Source organism: Sebastes umbrosus, chromosome 6 (assembly GCF_015220745.1).
Source record: "Sebastes umbrosus isolate fSebUmb1 chromosome 6, fSebUmb1.pri, whole genome shotgun sequence".
Classification (NCBI taxonomy): Eukaryota; Metazoa; Chordata; class Actinopteri; order Perciformes; family Sebastidae; genus Sebastes; species Sebastes umbrosus.
Window position 1 is genome coordinate 14587388 of NC_051274.1, and position 19596 is coordinate 14606983.

The 19596-nt window shown below is 39.2% G+C and overlaps 1 protein-coding gene and 1 long non-coding RNA gene across 3 annotated transcripts in view; one reads left to right on the forward strand and one right to left on the reverse strand.

Moving 5' to 3' along the window:
* LOC119489993 (metabotropic glutamate receptor 4-like) overlaps positions 1-19596 on the reverse strand; it is a 219913-nt gene that overhangs the window by 73334 nt on the left and 126983 nt on the right. For both annotated transcript variants that reach the window (XM_037773083.1, XM_037773084.1), the window contains exon 3: positions 2660-2876. In XM_037773083.1, the coding sequence (XP_037629011.1) occupies positions 2660-2876 (217 nt within the window). The remainder of the gene's footprint in view (positions 1-2659; positions 2877-19596) is intronic.
* Positions 1-19596, forward strand: part of LOC119489996 — a 196135-nt gene that overhangs the window by 39796 nt on the left and 136743 nt on the right. The gene's annotated exons all lie outside the window — the stretch shown is intronic.

The following is a 19596-nucleotide window of genomic DNA, read 5'->3' on the forward strand; positions in this document are numbered from 1 at the left end:
AGCATGTGTGATGAGTGTCATCTCCTATTCCCATCTCCCAGCTGCGCCCGCACCTATCACATTGCTATTTAAATGGTGGAATTGGCAAATTGAATTCACATTCTCAACCATTGACTTCAGACCAGGTTTTTCTTGGTCAATGGTGCAATAGCTTTCTGCTGCCTCAAGATAGCAATGCGCCAACAATGCGCCTGGCCACACCTTATTTTAAGACCAACACGCCCATGGACACACAGATGGGTGCAAGTACATTTGCTACTTACACAACGTGGGAGCTGGGCGTGAAAATGACAACTGCTTCAGTCTGAAACGAGCAATGACGGCTGCACTGCGCTGTGCGCCGAGTGAAAGATAAGAGCCTTTTATGTCTGTCCTTTCTGTGGGAATTTCGGAATTCTAATGAACTGATATGCCAAAATATTTAAATTTATGTGCAAGGTTAGGCCTTAATTAGCATTAAACACCAGTATCTTTAAAAGTAGGGGAATATTTTTTTTTTCAAAGGGAAAAGGCTCAAATCATACTGGAACTGTCATGTTGGGTTTTGAGTCCCTTTTGCATGGGCTGTTAGGCAAATAGGCAGCTGAGCTAGCTGAGCTGGACAGACTGGAGGGCTCTCTCTGCAAGAGTAATCTGCTACTGGTTTCTCTCCAGGACGACTGATGATGGGCAGCAGCTTAGAGCTGGCAGGAAAGAAAGGGACGCAGTGGCACAGAGAGTACTGGACATGTCGGTAGTGATTACATTCTGCTTCAGAAAGGGTCAGGGGTCAGGCTGAGCGTGTGCCGGCAGCTCCCTGTGCCAAACGGACTGTATTCCCAACACTGTACAATGCCATCTCCTTGTGTTGCTCCGGGCGTGCTCTGCAGCTTCACTTTTCACACTGTCACTGCTTCTCAATATTTAAAAATCAAGTTCAATTAGCTTTGCGTCACTTGTGTAGCAGATACAAGTATTTCCCTGAAGACGGGAGTTGAGAGAGCTTAGTGCAAATTCAGATTTCAGGGAAAGAATTAAGACTTTAGCATAAATCATACCCAAGGGTCTCTGTTTTATAAAAAAAATAATAAAGTTGCAGTGAACATTTACATCTTGAAGTCCTGGTGGCACCAATAAGTGCTACTGTGAAATGTCTTTATAGTGTAATGGAAAATTACATTGTATGTAATGATGTCTCTTTATGCAACAGTGGAAAGTTACTGTCTGTGTGCTCTTCGTCTCATGTAGTGGGAAAGTACTGAGTGTTGACTTTTACTGGGACACTGTTTGAGTAAAACAACTCCTTTTCTCACAGTCGCTGTTGTAGATTTCTATATAGTCACATTGTAATAATCTCCTGCAGAGCACTCTTCTGCAGACTTTGTGTGACTCTGTATAACCAGTGCCTCTTCTTGCAAGAATTAAATACAACAAAGACATTTCATCTGTTTGGGATCTTGATTTCAACGTTCATTAGGACTCATTTTGGAATATTGACAGAATTTCCATTACAATAGTGCAACAGAAGCCAGCTACCTCAGGACTAGCTTCTGGTACACAGGGCTTTTGGACTGCACTTTTATTTTACAACAGAAGTATTGTATGAGCTAGTATTAGCTAAAACAATAGCTTCCTCCATTTTTAATTCTTCAGTGTCATCGTCCCCATAAAGATCAACACAGATAAGGTGCCATTGGTCAAAGTGGAAATGTTTGTTCTTCACAAGTGAAGCCTCTGATTTCTGCGATTCCATTCCAGTTAATTTAATTCCTTCATGTTAGACTGATCCGGCCCTTAGCCTGTACAAGTTATCAACAAAGTTAAAGAACTAATACAGCTGTCCGTTTACTGGCCAGTTTCCATGTGTTGCAGCGTTATTTGCCAATAGGATTGCATGAGCTACTTCTTCATATTCAGTTAATCAAATACAAGTAATGGTTTACATTCCCACATATAAGCACAGGATCCATCAGCAACAAACAAACAAACTATGCTTCTTTCTAAATATCAACTCCCAGGTTAAAGCAAATGTAGCACTAAGCATAATGAAGTACATCATTGAGTATCTAATTGAATCGATTTGTCTACAGAGTAAGTTCGCTTACTGGATGTTGTTTAAGATGTCCAATCACAGGGAAACACGCAGAATGAGATTCACATAGCAAGAACCTCTTTCACATAAATCTAAATTAGAAATTGAAGGCGTCATCAGATCTGTTTGTTTATGTCAAACTTTAGCAAACTTGAAACTGGGCGTTATTTTCCCATGCTTCACTACAATGAGACCATCCTGTTTGGCAATTATTATTAATCCCTTGATATGGTTTGTTTTGTTTGAGTGGTCATCCTGTGCGTGATCCTTTTTATCATATCTTAGTCTACATCAGGGGAGACGTCTCTCTGACCTGGGTACTATTTCATGCTTTGTTCCGACTATTGTTTTGTCTCAGTTCCTTTCCTGTAGATGCTAATCTTCTCCATCTTAAGTTGACCACACTCTTGTTGACAACAAAATAACAGGATCTCACTCCGGAGCATACATAGTTCATACTTAATCAAAACATACTGAGGACACAGTATGCATTACATAACACTCTTTGCTTCTAAGTTAAAGGAAATCTCGAAAAACTTCCACACAAACTCCAGGATGCTGTGATGGAACGTTTGAAGAAAGACTCACCGTCCTCTCGAGACTTTTGAATGAACGCATCAACGCCACTTTCTCCATAGTTTCCCTCAGAAGCTACAGTGGAGACATAGTTCCAGCGCATTGCTTTGACGATGTCCACCATGGCCTGGGCCTGGTAGGTGTCTGGGGGCACGACCCGTGAGAAGAAGTCGTAGCGGGTGTTATCGCTCAGCTCCGGAGCCGTGGAAGCGTAGCTCACTTGAGGGATCTATGGGAGAGGAATAAAAAGAGAGACGAAAGATGTGGTTACACACTGTGAAATGTATGAATAATATACTTTGTGTAAGTGCATTACGTGTTCAGCAGGCAGGTTCCTTGCAGTTTCACGTACATGCATGATTATAATATGACACCTCAAGGAGAGGAAAACATGCACATTCTCAAAATTGTTTGCGGTGGTGCTGGGAGTAGATCCCATAATATGATACCTAACATCTGCTGAAAGCTCGTTGGTTGTTATTCAACCTCTACAGTCGGCACACTGTTGCTTTAAATAGTCCTGATGATCACAGGCGTAGCTGTAGCTAAAATATACTATCCACACCAGTCAAGCAACACTAATCTGCTCATGAATTCACACTTGTCTCTAACATAATGTGAGGTCTGTTTGGTGTTGAAAAAACACAAAAGCACAAGATGATCTGCCTCCAGAGCTGCAATAATACCCAGTGTTCTTGTCAGAAATCATTATTGTTTAATGGGACAGGCTAGAAAACATAAATATAATATAACCTTATTGTGTTACTTACAACAGTTGGAAGACGTTAGGTAAAATGCTCAGGGATAACTTGAGAAGATGGAAGATAAGGAAGTCAAGCTGCTGTATTAGCCATGTGTTTACTAAGTGTTTATTTGCATATGGGGTGGGGAAGTGAGATCGGATCCCAAGTGGCCACTGATGACGCATGTGGAGACGCATTCTAATGCCAGGGGTGAACAGACGTACTTAAAGCTGTCCACTTGTGATCCAATCACTGACGACACATGTTAATACCAGGTTTGAACAGGGCCTAAAAAACATGTCACGAACGTCACTAACATAACTTACAAAACAAATGTCACTAACATAACTTACAAAACAAAGTCACTAACATAACTTACAAAACAAATGTCACTAACATAACTTACAAAATAAACGTCACTAACATAACTTACAAAACAAATGTCACTAACATAACTTACAAAACAAACGTCACTAACATAACTTACAAAACAAACGTCACTAACATAACTTACAAAACAAACGTCACTAACATAACTTACAAAACAAAGTCACTAACATAACTTACAAAACAAATGTCACTAACATAACTTACAAAACAAACGTCACTAACATAACTTACAAAACAAACGTCACTAACATAACTTACAAAACAAAGTCACTAACATAACTTACAAAACAAACGTCACTAACATAACTTACAAAACAAAGTCACTAACATAACTTACAAAACAAACGTCACTAACATAACTTACAAAACAAACGTCACTAACATAACTTACAAAACAAAGTCACTAACATAACTTACAAAACAAACGTCACTAACATAACTTACAAAACAAACGTCACTAACATAACTTACAAAACAAAGTCACTAACATAACTTACAAAACAAATGTCACTAACATAACTTACAAAACAAACGTCACTAACATAACTTACAAAACAAACGTCACTAACATAACTTACAAAACAAAGTCATTAACATAACTTACAAAACAAACGTCACTAACATAACTTACAAAACAAAGTCACTAACATAACTTACAAAACAAATGTCACTAACATAACTTACAAAACAAACGTCACTAACATAACTTACAAAACAAACGTCACTAACATAACTTACAAAACAAAGTCACTAACATAACTTACAAAACAAATGTCACTAACATAACTTACAAAACAAACGTCACTAACATAACTTACAAAACAAACGTCACTAACATAACTTACAAAACAAAGTCACTAACATAACTTACAAAACAAATGTCACTAACATAACTTACAAAACAAACGTCACTAACATAACTTACAAAACAAACGTCACTAACATAACTTGCAAAACAAATGTCACCAACATAACTTACAAAACAAACGTCATTAACATGACTTGCAAAAACAAACGTCACTAACATAACTTGCAAAACACCGGTCTTGAACACCGGTCTCCTGGATGAAAGTCCTGTCTTTATTGGACCCATCCACCTTCCACCACGTCCGCCATAAGCAGTCTTTCTCACTTTTTATTCTATGTCCCTAGTTCTGGACATAGCATATTCAGGCGGATGCATTTACATTGCAGTCAGTACAGACTACATGGCGTACAAAATGACATGCGAAATTGCAAGAACGGCATTCTTATTGCAGGCTTTTGCCTTGCGCATTATTGTGTCATTCATACACCTTTTGGTGCGACCAGGCTGGCAGGCGAGTGCAATTTTAGTGTTCTGCTTGTCTTCACATGATGCTGTTATAAAAGGTTTAACTGTTCTTAGAAGTCTTTCAGAAGCTGCCTCCAGCAGGAGAATCTTAGTTTGTATGTAATCTCAACTCTTGCTTGCTCAAGTTATTTCAGATTTATGGCTGTCACAGCTTCTGGGATCTTCCTATGGCTTCTGTGCTGCTCAGTTTGGAAGTTAACTGACCAGATTTTATGACATTCAATAATGTGTTTCATGGTTTAACTTCAAATATGGACACACTTTTTATGCTGATTTTTTTTCTTAGTCCTGATTCTCCAGGGTTAATGAATTCAGGCAGTACACGTAGAAGGCAGAGTCACAGCTGCTTTAAACCAGAATAGAGTTGGACTGCGTATGAGTCAGTGGGTGAACATCTTCTAATGTGCATGACCCAGCTCAGTATTATACTGGACTACTTTTCCTTAAGCCACTCCTGCAGCCTTTTAAAGACATCTTAATCTGAGAAATTGTGTATCTTTTTTTACAGTAAAAACATAAATGTAATATACAAAAGAACACTGCTTGAGGATATTGTGTAGTTTTGGGAGTCATGTGAGCATTTCCTAAATGTACATTTAGCCACATCCAGCACCCTCTTATGCTATAAGTTGTGTGTTTATTCTGAATTCTAAAAACATGTTTTTTTTCAATGATAAATGAGGAGGTCAAAGTGGTTGACTTTGACTGTGCTCTTTTCATCTGATGACTGACACTTGAATGAAATGTTGCTCATCCTTTTTGAAATACTATTTGTCATGGCACCTAATCGCTGCTCTGGGGATTTTGACAAATACTGTCACCTTTCTGCATCCCTGCTGAGTTGGAAGGACGTGCTGATGGATAGATAAGCTGAATATGACAATGAAAAACACTTAGAAACCTGCAGTATGACAGAACAAAATTGGTTACAGCTTAGACGATGCATGCTTTTATGTATATGAGCTTTTTATAAATCTGAATTTGAAAATGTTATGTTTTGGCAAAAAAAAGTTACCTTACAATTAAGGGGGGAGGAAAAATCAATATAGGATAGTATCGCGATATTTTGCGTGGCAATGTTGTATTGATACACGGACGTCAAGTATCAGTCTTTTATTATATATACTAACCTCAGAGTGAAAATGCTGGTGTCATATGAAACTAAACCTAAAAACCTTAGGAATCGATTGGTACCAACCAGGGCTGTCAAAGTTAACCGATAATAACACGTTCACGCAAATTCGTTTTCACGGCACTAATTTCTTTAACAATTCAAGTTGTAGCAGGCTCAGTTTTAAAGCTAGAGTGAAGATACTGACATCATATGAAACTACAAAACCTAATGTACCATAGAGCCTAAATAACGCTTCAAATTTATGCTAAATTCTGTCAAGGAAAAACTGGCATGGCCATTTTTTAAGGGGTCCCTTGACCTCTGACCTCTAGATATGTGAATAAAAATGGGTTCTATTGGTACCCACGAGTCTCCCCTTTACAGACATGCCCACTTTATGATAATCCCATGCAGTTTGGGGCAAGTCATAGTCAAGTCAGCACACTGACACACTGACAGCTGTTGTTGTCTGTTGGGCTTGAGTTGGCCATGTTATGATTAGAGCATATTTATTATGCTAAATACAGTACCTGTGAGGGTTTCTGGACAATATTTGTCATTATTTTGTATTGTTAATTGATTTCCAGTAATACATATATACATACATTTGCATAAAGCAAGCATATTTGCCCACTCCCATGTTGATAAGAGTGGTAAATACTTGACAAATCTCCCTTTAAGGCACATTTTGAACAGATAAAAAATGTAACCATGGACAATCATGTGATTAATCGCAATTACATATTTTAATTGATTGACAGCCCCTATATAAACCTTATCATGTTTGCTTGTCGGGAAGACCGCTAAATAATGCTCCTAAGATATGATAAATATTTGCGAGGAAAAACTATCATGGCCATTTTCAAAGTGGTCCCCTGACCTCTCGCCTCAAGATATGTGAATGAAAACTCTGAGATGAACAGAGTAAAAACTGTATCTTATTAGATATGTATTAGATATATGATGTTGACAAACTGCATCATTTTCAGTCGAAAAAAGGTAATAAATCGCAAAATATATCACTACATATCTTATCGCAAAATGTTTAAAATCGCAATAAGATTGTATCGTGACTTAAGTATCGTGATAATATCATATTGTGATTCCCACACCTTCTTTCATTCCACCATGCTACATCGAAGTAAACTTTACCCAGCAACACTTTCCTTTACTTGACCAATGTTTACTCCTCTAACTGCAGGCAGACCGCTGTGGCAGTGATACCGTCCCTTCCTCTCTCCTTCACTTCACACAGCGGAGGCCTTTGATGTGGTCAGCTGTAGCGCTGCACTGATCCTGCTACTACTGTGCTCCCTGACTGTTACTGAAGCCTGTGTTAGGAGCACAGCTGTTCAATCTGTACCCACGACCTACCGCTCCTAACAAGTCACACAGACTTTCTTTTTGCCACAAGGATCCTCTGGGTAAAGCCTGAACGGGGGGGCAGGGAGCAAGTACAGAACTTGGCAATGAATGAATGTAAAACATGTACCCTTGTGTCATTTTATTGTAATATGATAGAGTCGTGCTTCAGTGCAGGCTTTTCTTTATACTGTAGTAGGTAGTGACTCGTGATGCGGCAAACATGCCAGTCAAAAGCAGCCTTGTTAACTCGATTCCCTTTCAGAGAAGAGAAGAGAAAAGTGTTATCTTGTGTGTGCGCTAATGGGCCATGTGCATGTTGCATGTCAGCCTCCCGGTCGTCCCAGGCCATCACACTGTGGCGTGTCCGTGCAGCATTTCTGCGTCGGCTGTCTTGTTTTGAGCTTGTGCAAATTGCTCTGCCTCGTGAACTCTGAATGACATCAATGTTGGAGGTTGACATGCTTCATGCACGTGTTCCTCCGGGATGCTCTCAGAGACACGGACCTTGACAGGATTTGTGGCATGTTTTGCACCCTGCGGACTGGCGGAAGTCAACCAACTTGTTGATGTAACACCTGGTGGTAACAGCAGGCTACGGTACACCTGACCCCCCCCAAGTTTGCTCACTTTATTTCTGCCTCGATGCCAGCAGGCAGAACTTTTCTCCCTTTTACGTCTGCGTTTCTCTCCCTCTTGGTATCAATTAAAGTGTGATCTTTTCCTCGCACTGCTTTGACGTCATAAGGCAGGATCTAGCAAGTCTGAAAGTGTGTTGTGCAAAGGTGTTTGGAAGGTGTTAATTATGTCTCCTTTTAGAATATTTCAATGTTCTAGCACGCAGCAGCACGGTGATCCTTTCAGCCATTTGCACCTTCAATTCACCCTTTAATTTTTAGTGATACACCTGCTTATATTTGTTAATTTTGCTAAGTAAGTACAGCATGTTCTTTGGAATAAAATATGAGGTGATGGCGCACACATCTTCTTCCCATGGCACCCACCAGCATTATTGAAATTCTCCTCCCAGAGGGGCAGATAACATATCATCACGAATCCCTGCTGATAGGCATGACTGCACCTGCTAGTTCTGCGCCTGTTATCAGTGTATTACAATAGCTGTTCAAAATCTTCTCAAAAGGGCTGACGAAGGAACCCTTTTTTTTAGGTTAAATTGTGGGGTGCAAAATTCACTTCAGTTGCTGAATTTGACGCATTATGAAGTGGTAGGTAGCTTAGTAATGGTTTTAAAAAATGTTTTGTTTGTCAGCAAAACCATTCAATACATTAAAATATCTAAGTAAATGTTTTTCCTGATTTGAGATATCCCTCTCTCTCTTTTTGTGTTTTTAATTTTGCTGCTGTCATGTATTGTGGTGCTGCCGCGACGTGTCTAGTCCCATATCTGCCAAATAAGTGGGAGCCGCAGTGAAGCTACCCCGTGTTGTATTTTTTTCACCTGAGAGATTTCCACCGCTGTAACAATCACACAATTTCAGCATTCTGTCGAGAACCGGGATAGGCAGAGCTTATCATGTTTGTGTTGGCGAGATTTCTTGCTCGCTGGACTACAGCGATAGTCCTGAACAGTGTGCTTCCTCTAATAGAACACACTCACTTCTTAGCGCTGACTCAAGAAATTAGATTCCTCAGGAAAGGCCCCCTCTCTGATCCCCCTATAGAGAATCAAAAGGAACAGAGATTGCGAGGGAAAAAATAAAGACGTGCTGTGTTGTGAAAAGAGAATATGCCATATGCAGGCGAGGAGAGAAGCGTTTGACGTGTGAAAACCGCACTGTACAGTTGAATTCAGGATGGCTCACTATGCTCACAGCCAGATTCAATGGTAAAGATCTTAGTAGGTTGTTAAGAAATGTTCCTGTGGCTCCATTTTAATGAAACTGTATACAGTCACCATCTTTTCAGGCTGAGGCTAAAGCAGCTGAGCTCTTTGTGACCCCGTCCCTTCATACAGAGTATTCCAATTCACTATGTTCCCCCCACAAGTTTATAGAAGTGCTTTAATCTGCACCCCATCACCCCGGCACTATCCATTTAATTGCTAATGGGCTTGGGAAATATGCTTAATTGCTGTGATGTGAGTCTCAAGCAGATTTTTGATGCAGATTTAATGTTCAAATCGCTTGCTTTAAATAACTGTGCCTTCTTAAAAATTCAATGAGCTCATTTGGCACTGCATCAATGCAGGGAGTAATGATGCTCATTAGAACTGTACAGAAATATTGTACATCTGTACTGTTTTCTGGGGAAGGAAAAATCAAAAGCTTTAGTCAGGCTCTGGAAATGTTCCAGTAAATGCTTCCTGCAAATATGTTAGGAGTATATTTCCCATCTATGAAAACGGAAAGAAAAAGTTTTGCATGAGTCTTGCTGACGGTTCTGCTGTTGCTGTGTGTGAGGTGTTGATATTTTATCTAAAATAGGGTTGGGCGATATGTTAAAATTTTCCAACCGGCCATCGTCAGCCCAACATCCGGCGATTGAGATGATTGTGTGAGTGTGCGGCACAGCTCACACCCCTCCCCCCTGAGTGGCTCTCGTTTTTCGAAGGCGGACCATTAAATAAGCAAAATAAAATAACACTTTGCACAAAAAAGTCGCACAACAAAACAACCGCGATGTACTCAGCCAATCGCCGATATAATCGTCCTATCGCCCAACCCTTATTTAAAACTATTATGAGATAAAACGACAATTGAGACATAAAACCATGCATTGTCAAGGATGACAACTGACGTTCGCAAAAGCCCTCCCCGTACAGTGATAGTCCAATCATAGCTTAGCAACTGTAACCTGTGCCTCGTTAGAGTTACTGCAGCCCCAAGTGGTGTGCATGGGGCTGCAGTAAGAGCAATACGTGTTATATCAAGACTTTTTCTTTTGCATTTTTGCCTGAGACATATAGCTTTACCTTTTGTTTTAAGCATTATATGTGTAGCCATCACATACATATTTAAGAAACATTTAAAGGACCAGTGTGTAGGATTTAGTGGTGAGGTTGCAGATTGCAACCAACCGAGTAGTACCCCTCAGCTCACGTTCATGTCTAGAAGGTAATACGCAAATTGTGAAACTCTCGCAAGATGGTTAAGGTTAGGCATTGACATTGAAGGTTGGGATAGGTTGTCGGACAGCGAGTCTCGCGAGAGTTGTTGAAAGTCTACGCAATTTATTACCATCTCGACATGACCTCTGTTCACCCCTCCCTTTCCAAGCGTGTCAGAGAACTACGGTGGCCTTCAGGTAACATAAAAACGTGAAAGAATCTCTGTAGTGTTTGGTTTGTCTGTTCTGAGCTACTGTAAAAACATGGCGGAGCAACATGGCGGACTCCGTGAAGAGGACCCGCTCCCTATGTAGATATGAAGGGCTCATTCTAAGCTAACAAAAACACAATGAATCTTAGTTTCAAGTGATTATACATTAATGTAAACATAGTTATGAATATTATATTCAACTTCTGCTAATAGATCCCCCTAAACCCTACAGACTGGATCTTTAAGTTTAAAACTAGTTAGCTAGAAACACAGAGTTAGCATTGATTAGATTGCTACCTAATGCTGATGACATCAGATCAGTTGTCATTCCAGCTGACAAAATCAATAGTATTTGGCTAAAAATGAGTAGCCAACTTGTGTTGACTTCTGTGTGAAATCCGAAAACCATTGTCTCAAAAATGACTTTACATTTTCAAGTGGTAAATGCGCCACTTTTATCACTGTAAACAGCATATGTACAGTGCTAGAAAGGAAAGCTTGACGTGCGTAGCACCAGTAACTAAGAGGGGCAGGGCTTAACCTGTTGGGTCAGTTCCACCTGACTCCTTCGTCTGTCTGTAGATCCTTGAGGGGAAACTGTACCCAGTAACCCCAATAATGGTGCTGTAGCTTCTAATTTACAGAATGGTTCTCACGTTCAGTTACAGGCAAATGTAGTTACTGTGTTTGCTCCCACAGGAGCCCAGCAGAGCCAAACGGCTGTCACTCGCCAGCACCTTCAGGCACACAGTGTAGACTTCACCGTTCAATTAAGAAGCAGCAGAATATAACACTGGATGTTATCCAAGGTGAAGCCTCCAAGTCAGTGAATCCCCACAGTGTAGATTTCCATTCTCGCCTGGTGATAAGTTAAACAATGCTCTTCCTGGCATACTGATTGATCAAACTATTGTGTGGGTAAGAATTTTTCATGTGCTTTCTTATTTTCAGCCACTCGACAGTTTCAGTGTTTTTGTCATTAAGACACTTTGTTTCTGCCAAGTAAAAAAAAAAAAAAGTTGCTTTCTCTATAGCTTGGCCTGACCCTGTGACTAACTGTAGAACCAATTTGCTGAGTCATAAAGCGCATTGAGATCTTTCAACCCATTGTTACTGAGATCAATATGGGGAGACAAAAGTGAACAATGCAAGCTCTGCACAGATGCTTGGGCCAAGGATCTGACCCCCTCCCCTCTCTCTGCAAGGTATCACCAAGGCTGAATTCATATTTTCCAACATGCAAGAATCTCTAAACTTTCCTCTACATTACATGAACAGCCTCTTTGAAATTATTTGTGCAGCCTTTGACCTGCCATGTGTACTTCATATAGTATAACATGCTGCTTTCATACACTATTCGCAGCTACGAAAAGTGATGCACTGTAATTTTTATATATCCCACAAAATCAATTTGTATGTAATCCATGTAATCGTGAAACAGGAAGTATAAAGAGTGACAAACGTCTCACAGGAAGGAGGTCGGGGTGGAAGAGTGGGTCAAAAAGTACCGGGGTACCAGGAGACCAGTGTTTTTACCCCGCGTGAAACCAGAAGTTAATGTTGATTTATTTGTCACGTAACTTCCGTTCTTAAGTAACGCCATCTCCGGAGTTATTTTAACCCAAACCACTAACTTTTCTTAAAACTAACTAGTTTTGTTGCTTAAACCTAACCTAGTCAATCTTTTCCTAAACCTAAGTAGTTTTGTTGCCTAAACCTAACCAAGTTGATCTTTCCCTAAACCTAACTAAGTATTTTGTTTTTGCCTAAACCTAACCAAGTCTATCTTTCCCTAAACCTGACTAAATCGTTTTTTGCCTAAACCTAACCAAGTTGTTTCCTGTGAAAACAGAAGTTTATTTTGAAAAGACTGTATGCATGTAACGAGCGGAAATTGACACATGCGTCACGTTTTGCTGGACATTCCTAGGAAAACGCACGAAAAATGAGGAATAACTTTTCGTAAGATATCATACGTACTGTTGGATGAGGATACGCTGAGTATAAAGCTTAACCCTAAGGTGGGATCAGGATGCAGAACAAACGGTGGAAACCTGCGCCCTCTTTTCACTGAATTCTGCTATTCTAACAATAGGAACCACTAATAGCATGCCAACCTCCATCCATTTTTGTGCATATGTATATTAATATAGGATGAATGGAATTTACTAACAGCAATCTGTCATGTTATTATTGATCAGTAACCAGCTTTAGTACATGGCATGAAATGACCAAGCTGTAAAAACTGTTTCTGGACTACATCTAGCAGTGACGGATTGTATCCCACTGCACTGATTCTATCGCGGCCATAAAAAGTGCAGAGTAAATGCTCAGTTCAAAAATGGGTGAAATAACTTTTAGATTAGAAACTATTTACTCTATTAAGTAATGTGTTTATCCTCGTTTTAACAACTCATCCATTCTGCTTTGCTCTTTACACTTCCTTCTTAAACCACCTTTAATTGGGTTCAGGGCATCCAGTGTCCCTAACTGAAAATAATGAGGCCAATCAACACAAAGGAGAAAAAAAAAATCCATTTGATAATGCTCTCGATTTAATATTGTTTAATATTATTTTATGTTACATTATGAATCATTATACTTCTATATACCAACCAGCCTTATTAATACTTTCTTTTGACCCTCCTCTTGACCTAGAAAAAAACTACAATACTCTCTACTCATTATCTTAATATATTTACAGTATTGCCATTGTAACAAAATTTTAATAATACACCCACTGTCTATTTTCTAATAAAGAGCTGCTACGGGCGCAGGCTTCATCTCTGTGGCTGCTGAAGGGCTTGAGCAACACAACATTTTTCACTGCACCCTGATCTACAAATAATATACATCCAGATAATGTCGTGGCTTGATATGCATGAAATTACATCCTACAGTCCTGCTGGGGACATTTCATCCAGACAGCTTTTCCAAAATATTATACATATATCAAATATATAAAAACGCACATTAATACTGTTGGTAAATTGAAGTTCAGCGCTCGTTGACGCGCAGAAGAGAGAGAGATGTGTGCAACATGAGCTCTTATTCTATTGACCGCTCTATGTTGTGTTACGCACAGCCGAGTTGGCTTTTACACACTGCGACTTGAACAGTTGTTATAACTATTACTGAATGAGCGAGAGCGAGCGACATATGAATTAGATCAGGTGGCATTGTACCCTGATGTACTGTATAATGACATCAGATATCTTTGACCATCAGCCGCAAATTCAAAGCAGATTTGATGGAGCTCGGGGCGGACAACGGCTGCTTTATTCCAAAAGATTTGACTGGATAGGCTTGAAATCTCTGAGTTACAGCTCATCTGTCTGATTTGTTGAAAAGTGCAGGATGTAATTTGCCATTAGATCCTGACCGATCCTGTCACCGTGAAGGGATAATTAATATTTATAAATTGTTAATGAAGTTAAGTGTTGCTGTGCCACTGTGCATAAAAAAGGCCATTCTGATTCGTATCGTTCCTGCTGCTGTATGATGGGTACAGGTATAATAATTCATATATACTGTACATAAATAGATTATTGAACATAATATAAATATGTGAACATAATAGGTTTATTAGATAGACTGTATACAAGAAGTAGACGTAGTTACAGTAACGTCACCCATAGATATGTGGACTGCCTTTTTGAAGCCGCGCGTTTGGCATTTTGGCCGTCGCCATCGTATTTTTTTTGCAACCATAAGTGACACGAGAGGATAGAGCTAAGTACAACCGAACGCTGAGACATTTTCAGGCAACCAAAACGGTTAAAATGAACTTTCATGAACTGAAAACACACTGTGAAAGGGTTAAAGTTCTAAGACGAAAACACGGACAACTCCCAGACTGGACAACGTCGTGGTAGCGACCTGTCAATCACAAGGTAGCCAGGCCATAAAGCACACCCGGCTTTATGGTCTATTTGACTCTAAATGGAACCATAATTTACTAAATGAACATCATGCTGTAATGAAGAAGACTTGAAACTAGCAATTGAGATCATAAACTCATGTTTACAATTGATAATTTCATAATTTTCATAGACTTCTATACAATCAGACTTCTTTTTGCAGCCAGAGGAGTAGCCCCCTGCTGGCTATTAGAAGTTTAAGGCACTTACGCATTGGCTTCACTTCTCTGACCCGGAGGTAGCCCACTGGTTTATTATCTAAAGCTTTACAGATTGTGAAATTATAGAACATGTAGAAGTGAACGAGGCCAAACTCAACATACAAGTGATTTTGGAGAGGTCTGTGTGTGCAATTCCACCAACTAAAGCCATGCAAATATTGGCTTTTGTCTTCGAGCTGGAATGTGGAAAGAAGCCTGGCGTTTAGGTGTATTCCTGTGTGAGCAGGCAGTTCAGTTAACTTCTACAGCTACTGGACATTTTTTATTAAGGTTTAGTTTTGTGGCTTTGTTTTGGCAGAGCGAGAGACATAGCTTGAAAGCAGGTTTATCACAGTAATAACAATATTAAATCGAGAGCACAAATTACTAATTTGAGAGCACAAATTAGTGATTTGACTCCATTAGCCCTCCCTGCAGTCAGCAGGTTTAGCTGGCTAGCAGCACAACATTAGCGGTAGATGCCTCAACTTTTGTGTTCTTAATAAAATTCAACTCTTTATAGATTCAGGAGACACTAAAGCCCCAGACAGACAGAAATTGTCAGACATTACCGTCAACAAATGCATTTATTGTTCTCAATGGATGGAAGCAAAGCGGAGACATTAAGAGCTGTGTTAAAACACTTTGGCTGTGCTCCCAGCTTCAGTTCACAGTGAAAGTCCACTGACAACGCTCTCAGAGCTTGACTGCGGATGTGGATGTTTTGTGTGCGTGGAAGTATTGTGTCTGAGAGTTAAACCGTGTCCGAAATCACTCCCCGTTTGCTACTTAGTGCAATACATTTACCCTTCAGCATTTTATTTTAGTTCAAAAGTTAGTAAAATAAGTGAAAAGGGCCATGGCATGAACAACTACTATTCACAACCACACAGTTATTTGTGTCACATTTGATGGATATAAATATTAATGCTCTACACTACACCTGACAGTGATTATGCAAAATGGTGATTCATCTCAATTTTCTGCTCACTGTAGAGTAAAATATTGAGATTAGTTTACGTTTAGTTTTAATTTAGTTTATTTGCACAGTAATGAACTTTATATCCTAAAAGCTGGCAAAGACGATAACGATTTCCGTGTCCTAGTCAGTGAATTCCATAACTGTGGACCTCTACATTTGATACAAAATGAATGTCTTGATGTATGACCATAAGGTAAATGGAAATCATTGCTAATCCAATTTGAATATGAGTTAATATCTGAAGATAAAATAAAAGAATTATAAAATGTATCAGGGAGATCTTGCTTTCCATGTATAAAAAACATTTACCTTTTATAGACAGAAGTATATATATTGTCTTAACAGAGGTTTAGATGTGTTAGAATGTGAAATCATTCCCAAATCTCTTCTGAATTACAGGTCATTTGGTAAGATATGATGGATATAAAACATCCAAAACAATATTGCAGTAGTTGATCTTGGGAAAATTAGCCTATAATAAAGAGTTAAATAAGAAAAAGGATGAATCAAAGAGCAAACTTTTTCTCATACCGACCATCTTTGTGGACCTCTTGCATACATGTTGAATATAGTTTTTCCAATCTATAATAATTCCTCAGAATTCTGTATGTGGTACTTGGAGAATTTCCGTTATGAATATTTTAGCTTCATCCTTAGATTAGCATTTGTTTTTGTTTCAAAAAATCATGAAATGACATTTTCTGACATTGAGAGTAAGCTTATTGGTGTCCTTGGGAAAGATACTGAACCCCAAATTGCTTCCGAAGGCTGTGCCATCGGTGTGTGAATGAGGATTTAGATTAGATCCTGATGGGCATGTTGGCACCTTGCATGGCAGCCTCTGCCATCAGTGTATGAATGTGTGTGTGAATGGGTGAATACTGACATGTATAAAGCGCTTTGAGTGGTCGGAGGACTAGAAAGGCGATATGTAAATGCAGGTCCATTAACCATTTATTCAGCTGAAACCATTTGAAAACAGCCGACATTTCCTCAGTCACACACTCTATTAGTGTTTTGAAGTCATTGTGTGAGGCTATATGATTAGTGTCATCTGCAAATAATAGGCCTATAGGGAGTTGATTTGTACATGTCTTAAAAAATCATTATTGCATATCAAAAATAATAAAGTGTCTGTTATAATAGTGAATTTTAGAGGGTATTATTGTTCACTCCAATATCATTTTGTTGGATGTTCTGAGATCATGATGCACTTAGAGCATGCACATGAAAATGAGAACTGGCTGGCATTTAGATTAAAAATAAAAAATACAAATGGATTTCTTAACATATATTTGAAATTACAAAGAGCAGAAACATTTCTCCACTGTCTACTGTTAAAGCCATTACTGAGCGAGCTTATCACTTAACCATGTTGCATTAACTTTATAGTTTCATGTCTTTGATGCTCTGAAATTGGGTTTGAAGTTGTATATCTTCACGAAACGTCGCTCATAAGACCCAGACACACATAGAGGTAGTATTCACAAATGAATGGCCAAATACTTTACTACTTTATTCCTACTGTTCTACTAACACAAACTATATTTCCTCTCCATACTGTAGCTCAGAAAAAAAATCATTCAATCAAACTGGCAAGCTTATTATGTATTCATAAATGTACTGAGAAGCACTAAAAATAATGTGCTACATCTCAACGACTCCCTGCTTCTCTCTCCTCACACAGCCCTTGGCACGTATGATGTTTAGATCCATAAGTGTGACATTTATGTTTACAGGGTACAGTAATGGCAGATGTTCCTATGTGCTGCATATTAAATAAGGGCCTTTGATGAATCTTCTGCCAAACTGAACTCGGTGGGATTCAGTGGAGACGTTTTAAAGACCATGACAGTAAAGCACGAAAAAAGTTAGCTAGGTTGAAAATGCTGTGGTTCATTTATGGGCTTCAATAATGACTGCCAAGAATATTAGGCTCATAATTTCAATTATTGAGAACAAAAGTAAAAATGGCAGATCATTTGTCCTCTTTGAGTGTGTGCCTCAATATGAAAAAATGAGTGGAACTCGTATTTCTGAAGCGGTATTTTAAAATGCAGTTGGTGGCTTGTCATTAACGGTGATGTATATCTGTTTGTAATGTCCTCCGTGTCACTGTTGCCCCTGCGGTTATATATTGAGTTGCAGCAAATGAGCCTCAGAGGTAGATTTAAAAGCTTTTAGTTATGACACATGAATTTAAATGGTAAATGGGGTGCACTTATATAGCACTTTTCTACCTTAATGGACAATGCGTTTTACAATTTGCTTCTCATTCGTCCATTCACAAACACATTCACATACCGATGATGGCGGAGCCGCCATGCAAGGCGCTGGCTTGCCCATCAGGAGTAACTTGGGTGTCTTGCTCATGGACACTTGGACATGTGGACAGGAGGAGCCAGGGAATCAAACTGCCAACCCGGCAATTACAGCCGCTAGCCACATTCAAACAGTCTTAAATAACCAACCCTGTCTCCTACAAAATTACGTTCCAATACAACTCAACTGCATTCTCAGTTACATTTCAAGGGAAACGTATTTTGTCGCGGATTACGGTCACAGTTTTAAACGGTTTTAAACACTTGCTTAACATTGTAAATTGAAACAAAACTACTTGGTTAGGTGTTGTACAAAAATAAGTGAACGTTGATTCTTTAGTTTCACACGGGACACGAACAGCGGTCCTGTTTTTTTTACCCATCCACCACATCTCCCGCCCGCCCACAGTGGACTTTCTCACTTCTTATACTCATTATTATACCACATAACTTTCAATAACGTTATAATACCATGTAACTTTCATTAACAGCAACAACAAAATATGTTTTTCTCCAAACGTAATTGAGGATGCAGTTTAGTTGTATGGGAACGTAATTTTTAGGAGACAAGGCTGTAAATAACACTAGGTTGCGACAAATTTCTAGATTAATCAGTGAATTTGTTGATAGGAAAAACGGGTCTGAACATGCTTAATATTCAGAACAAGTGAAATATGTTGGCTTTTGGTGTGCCTTTTATATTTTCTGGAGAACAGCACATTTTCTTGTTTCGGGGTTGGAGCTTAATTGATGAATGGGGAGATGTGTAAGCTCCACCTTATTCTAACAGTAGTTTCACTGATTGATTTGCATTCTGGCACCAAACCTCCTCAAGCTTCTTCCTCTTCAGTGTTCCAAGACCTGATTTACAAGTTTTGCAGCTGTGAAAGCCCTGGATGTGATGTGACATACAAACCAGTCTACACAACTGTTTTTGTCATTGTTCGTTTATTCAGTTGTACACACACACCGAACGCAGTGCAACCGAGTAGCCAGCAGCCATTTCTGCATCGTTACAGTTTACATAAATCTTTGTATCTCTGGAAAAAGAGAACAGACAGGCAAAACTAGATTAAATGTATTTCCTATTCCTGCAGGGGTGGGCTGTTCCATTTCATTTTCAACCTTTTGTCACAAATAGGTAGCTCATTTTTCATACTTTGCCTTAAAAACAAAACAAAACAATGTTGCGGCTGAATTAAGTATTTGATTTGCTCTGGCACTTATTGTCTATCCCATATTCTGAGAGCCACTCTATGCTGTTCCTGCACAGGGTTGTTATTCTATTTGTTAAGCTGTGGCAATC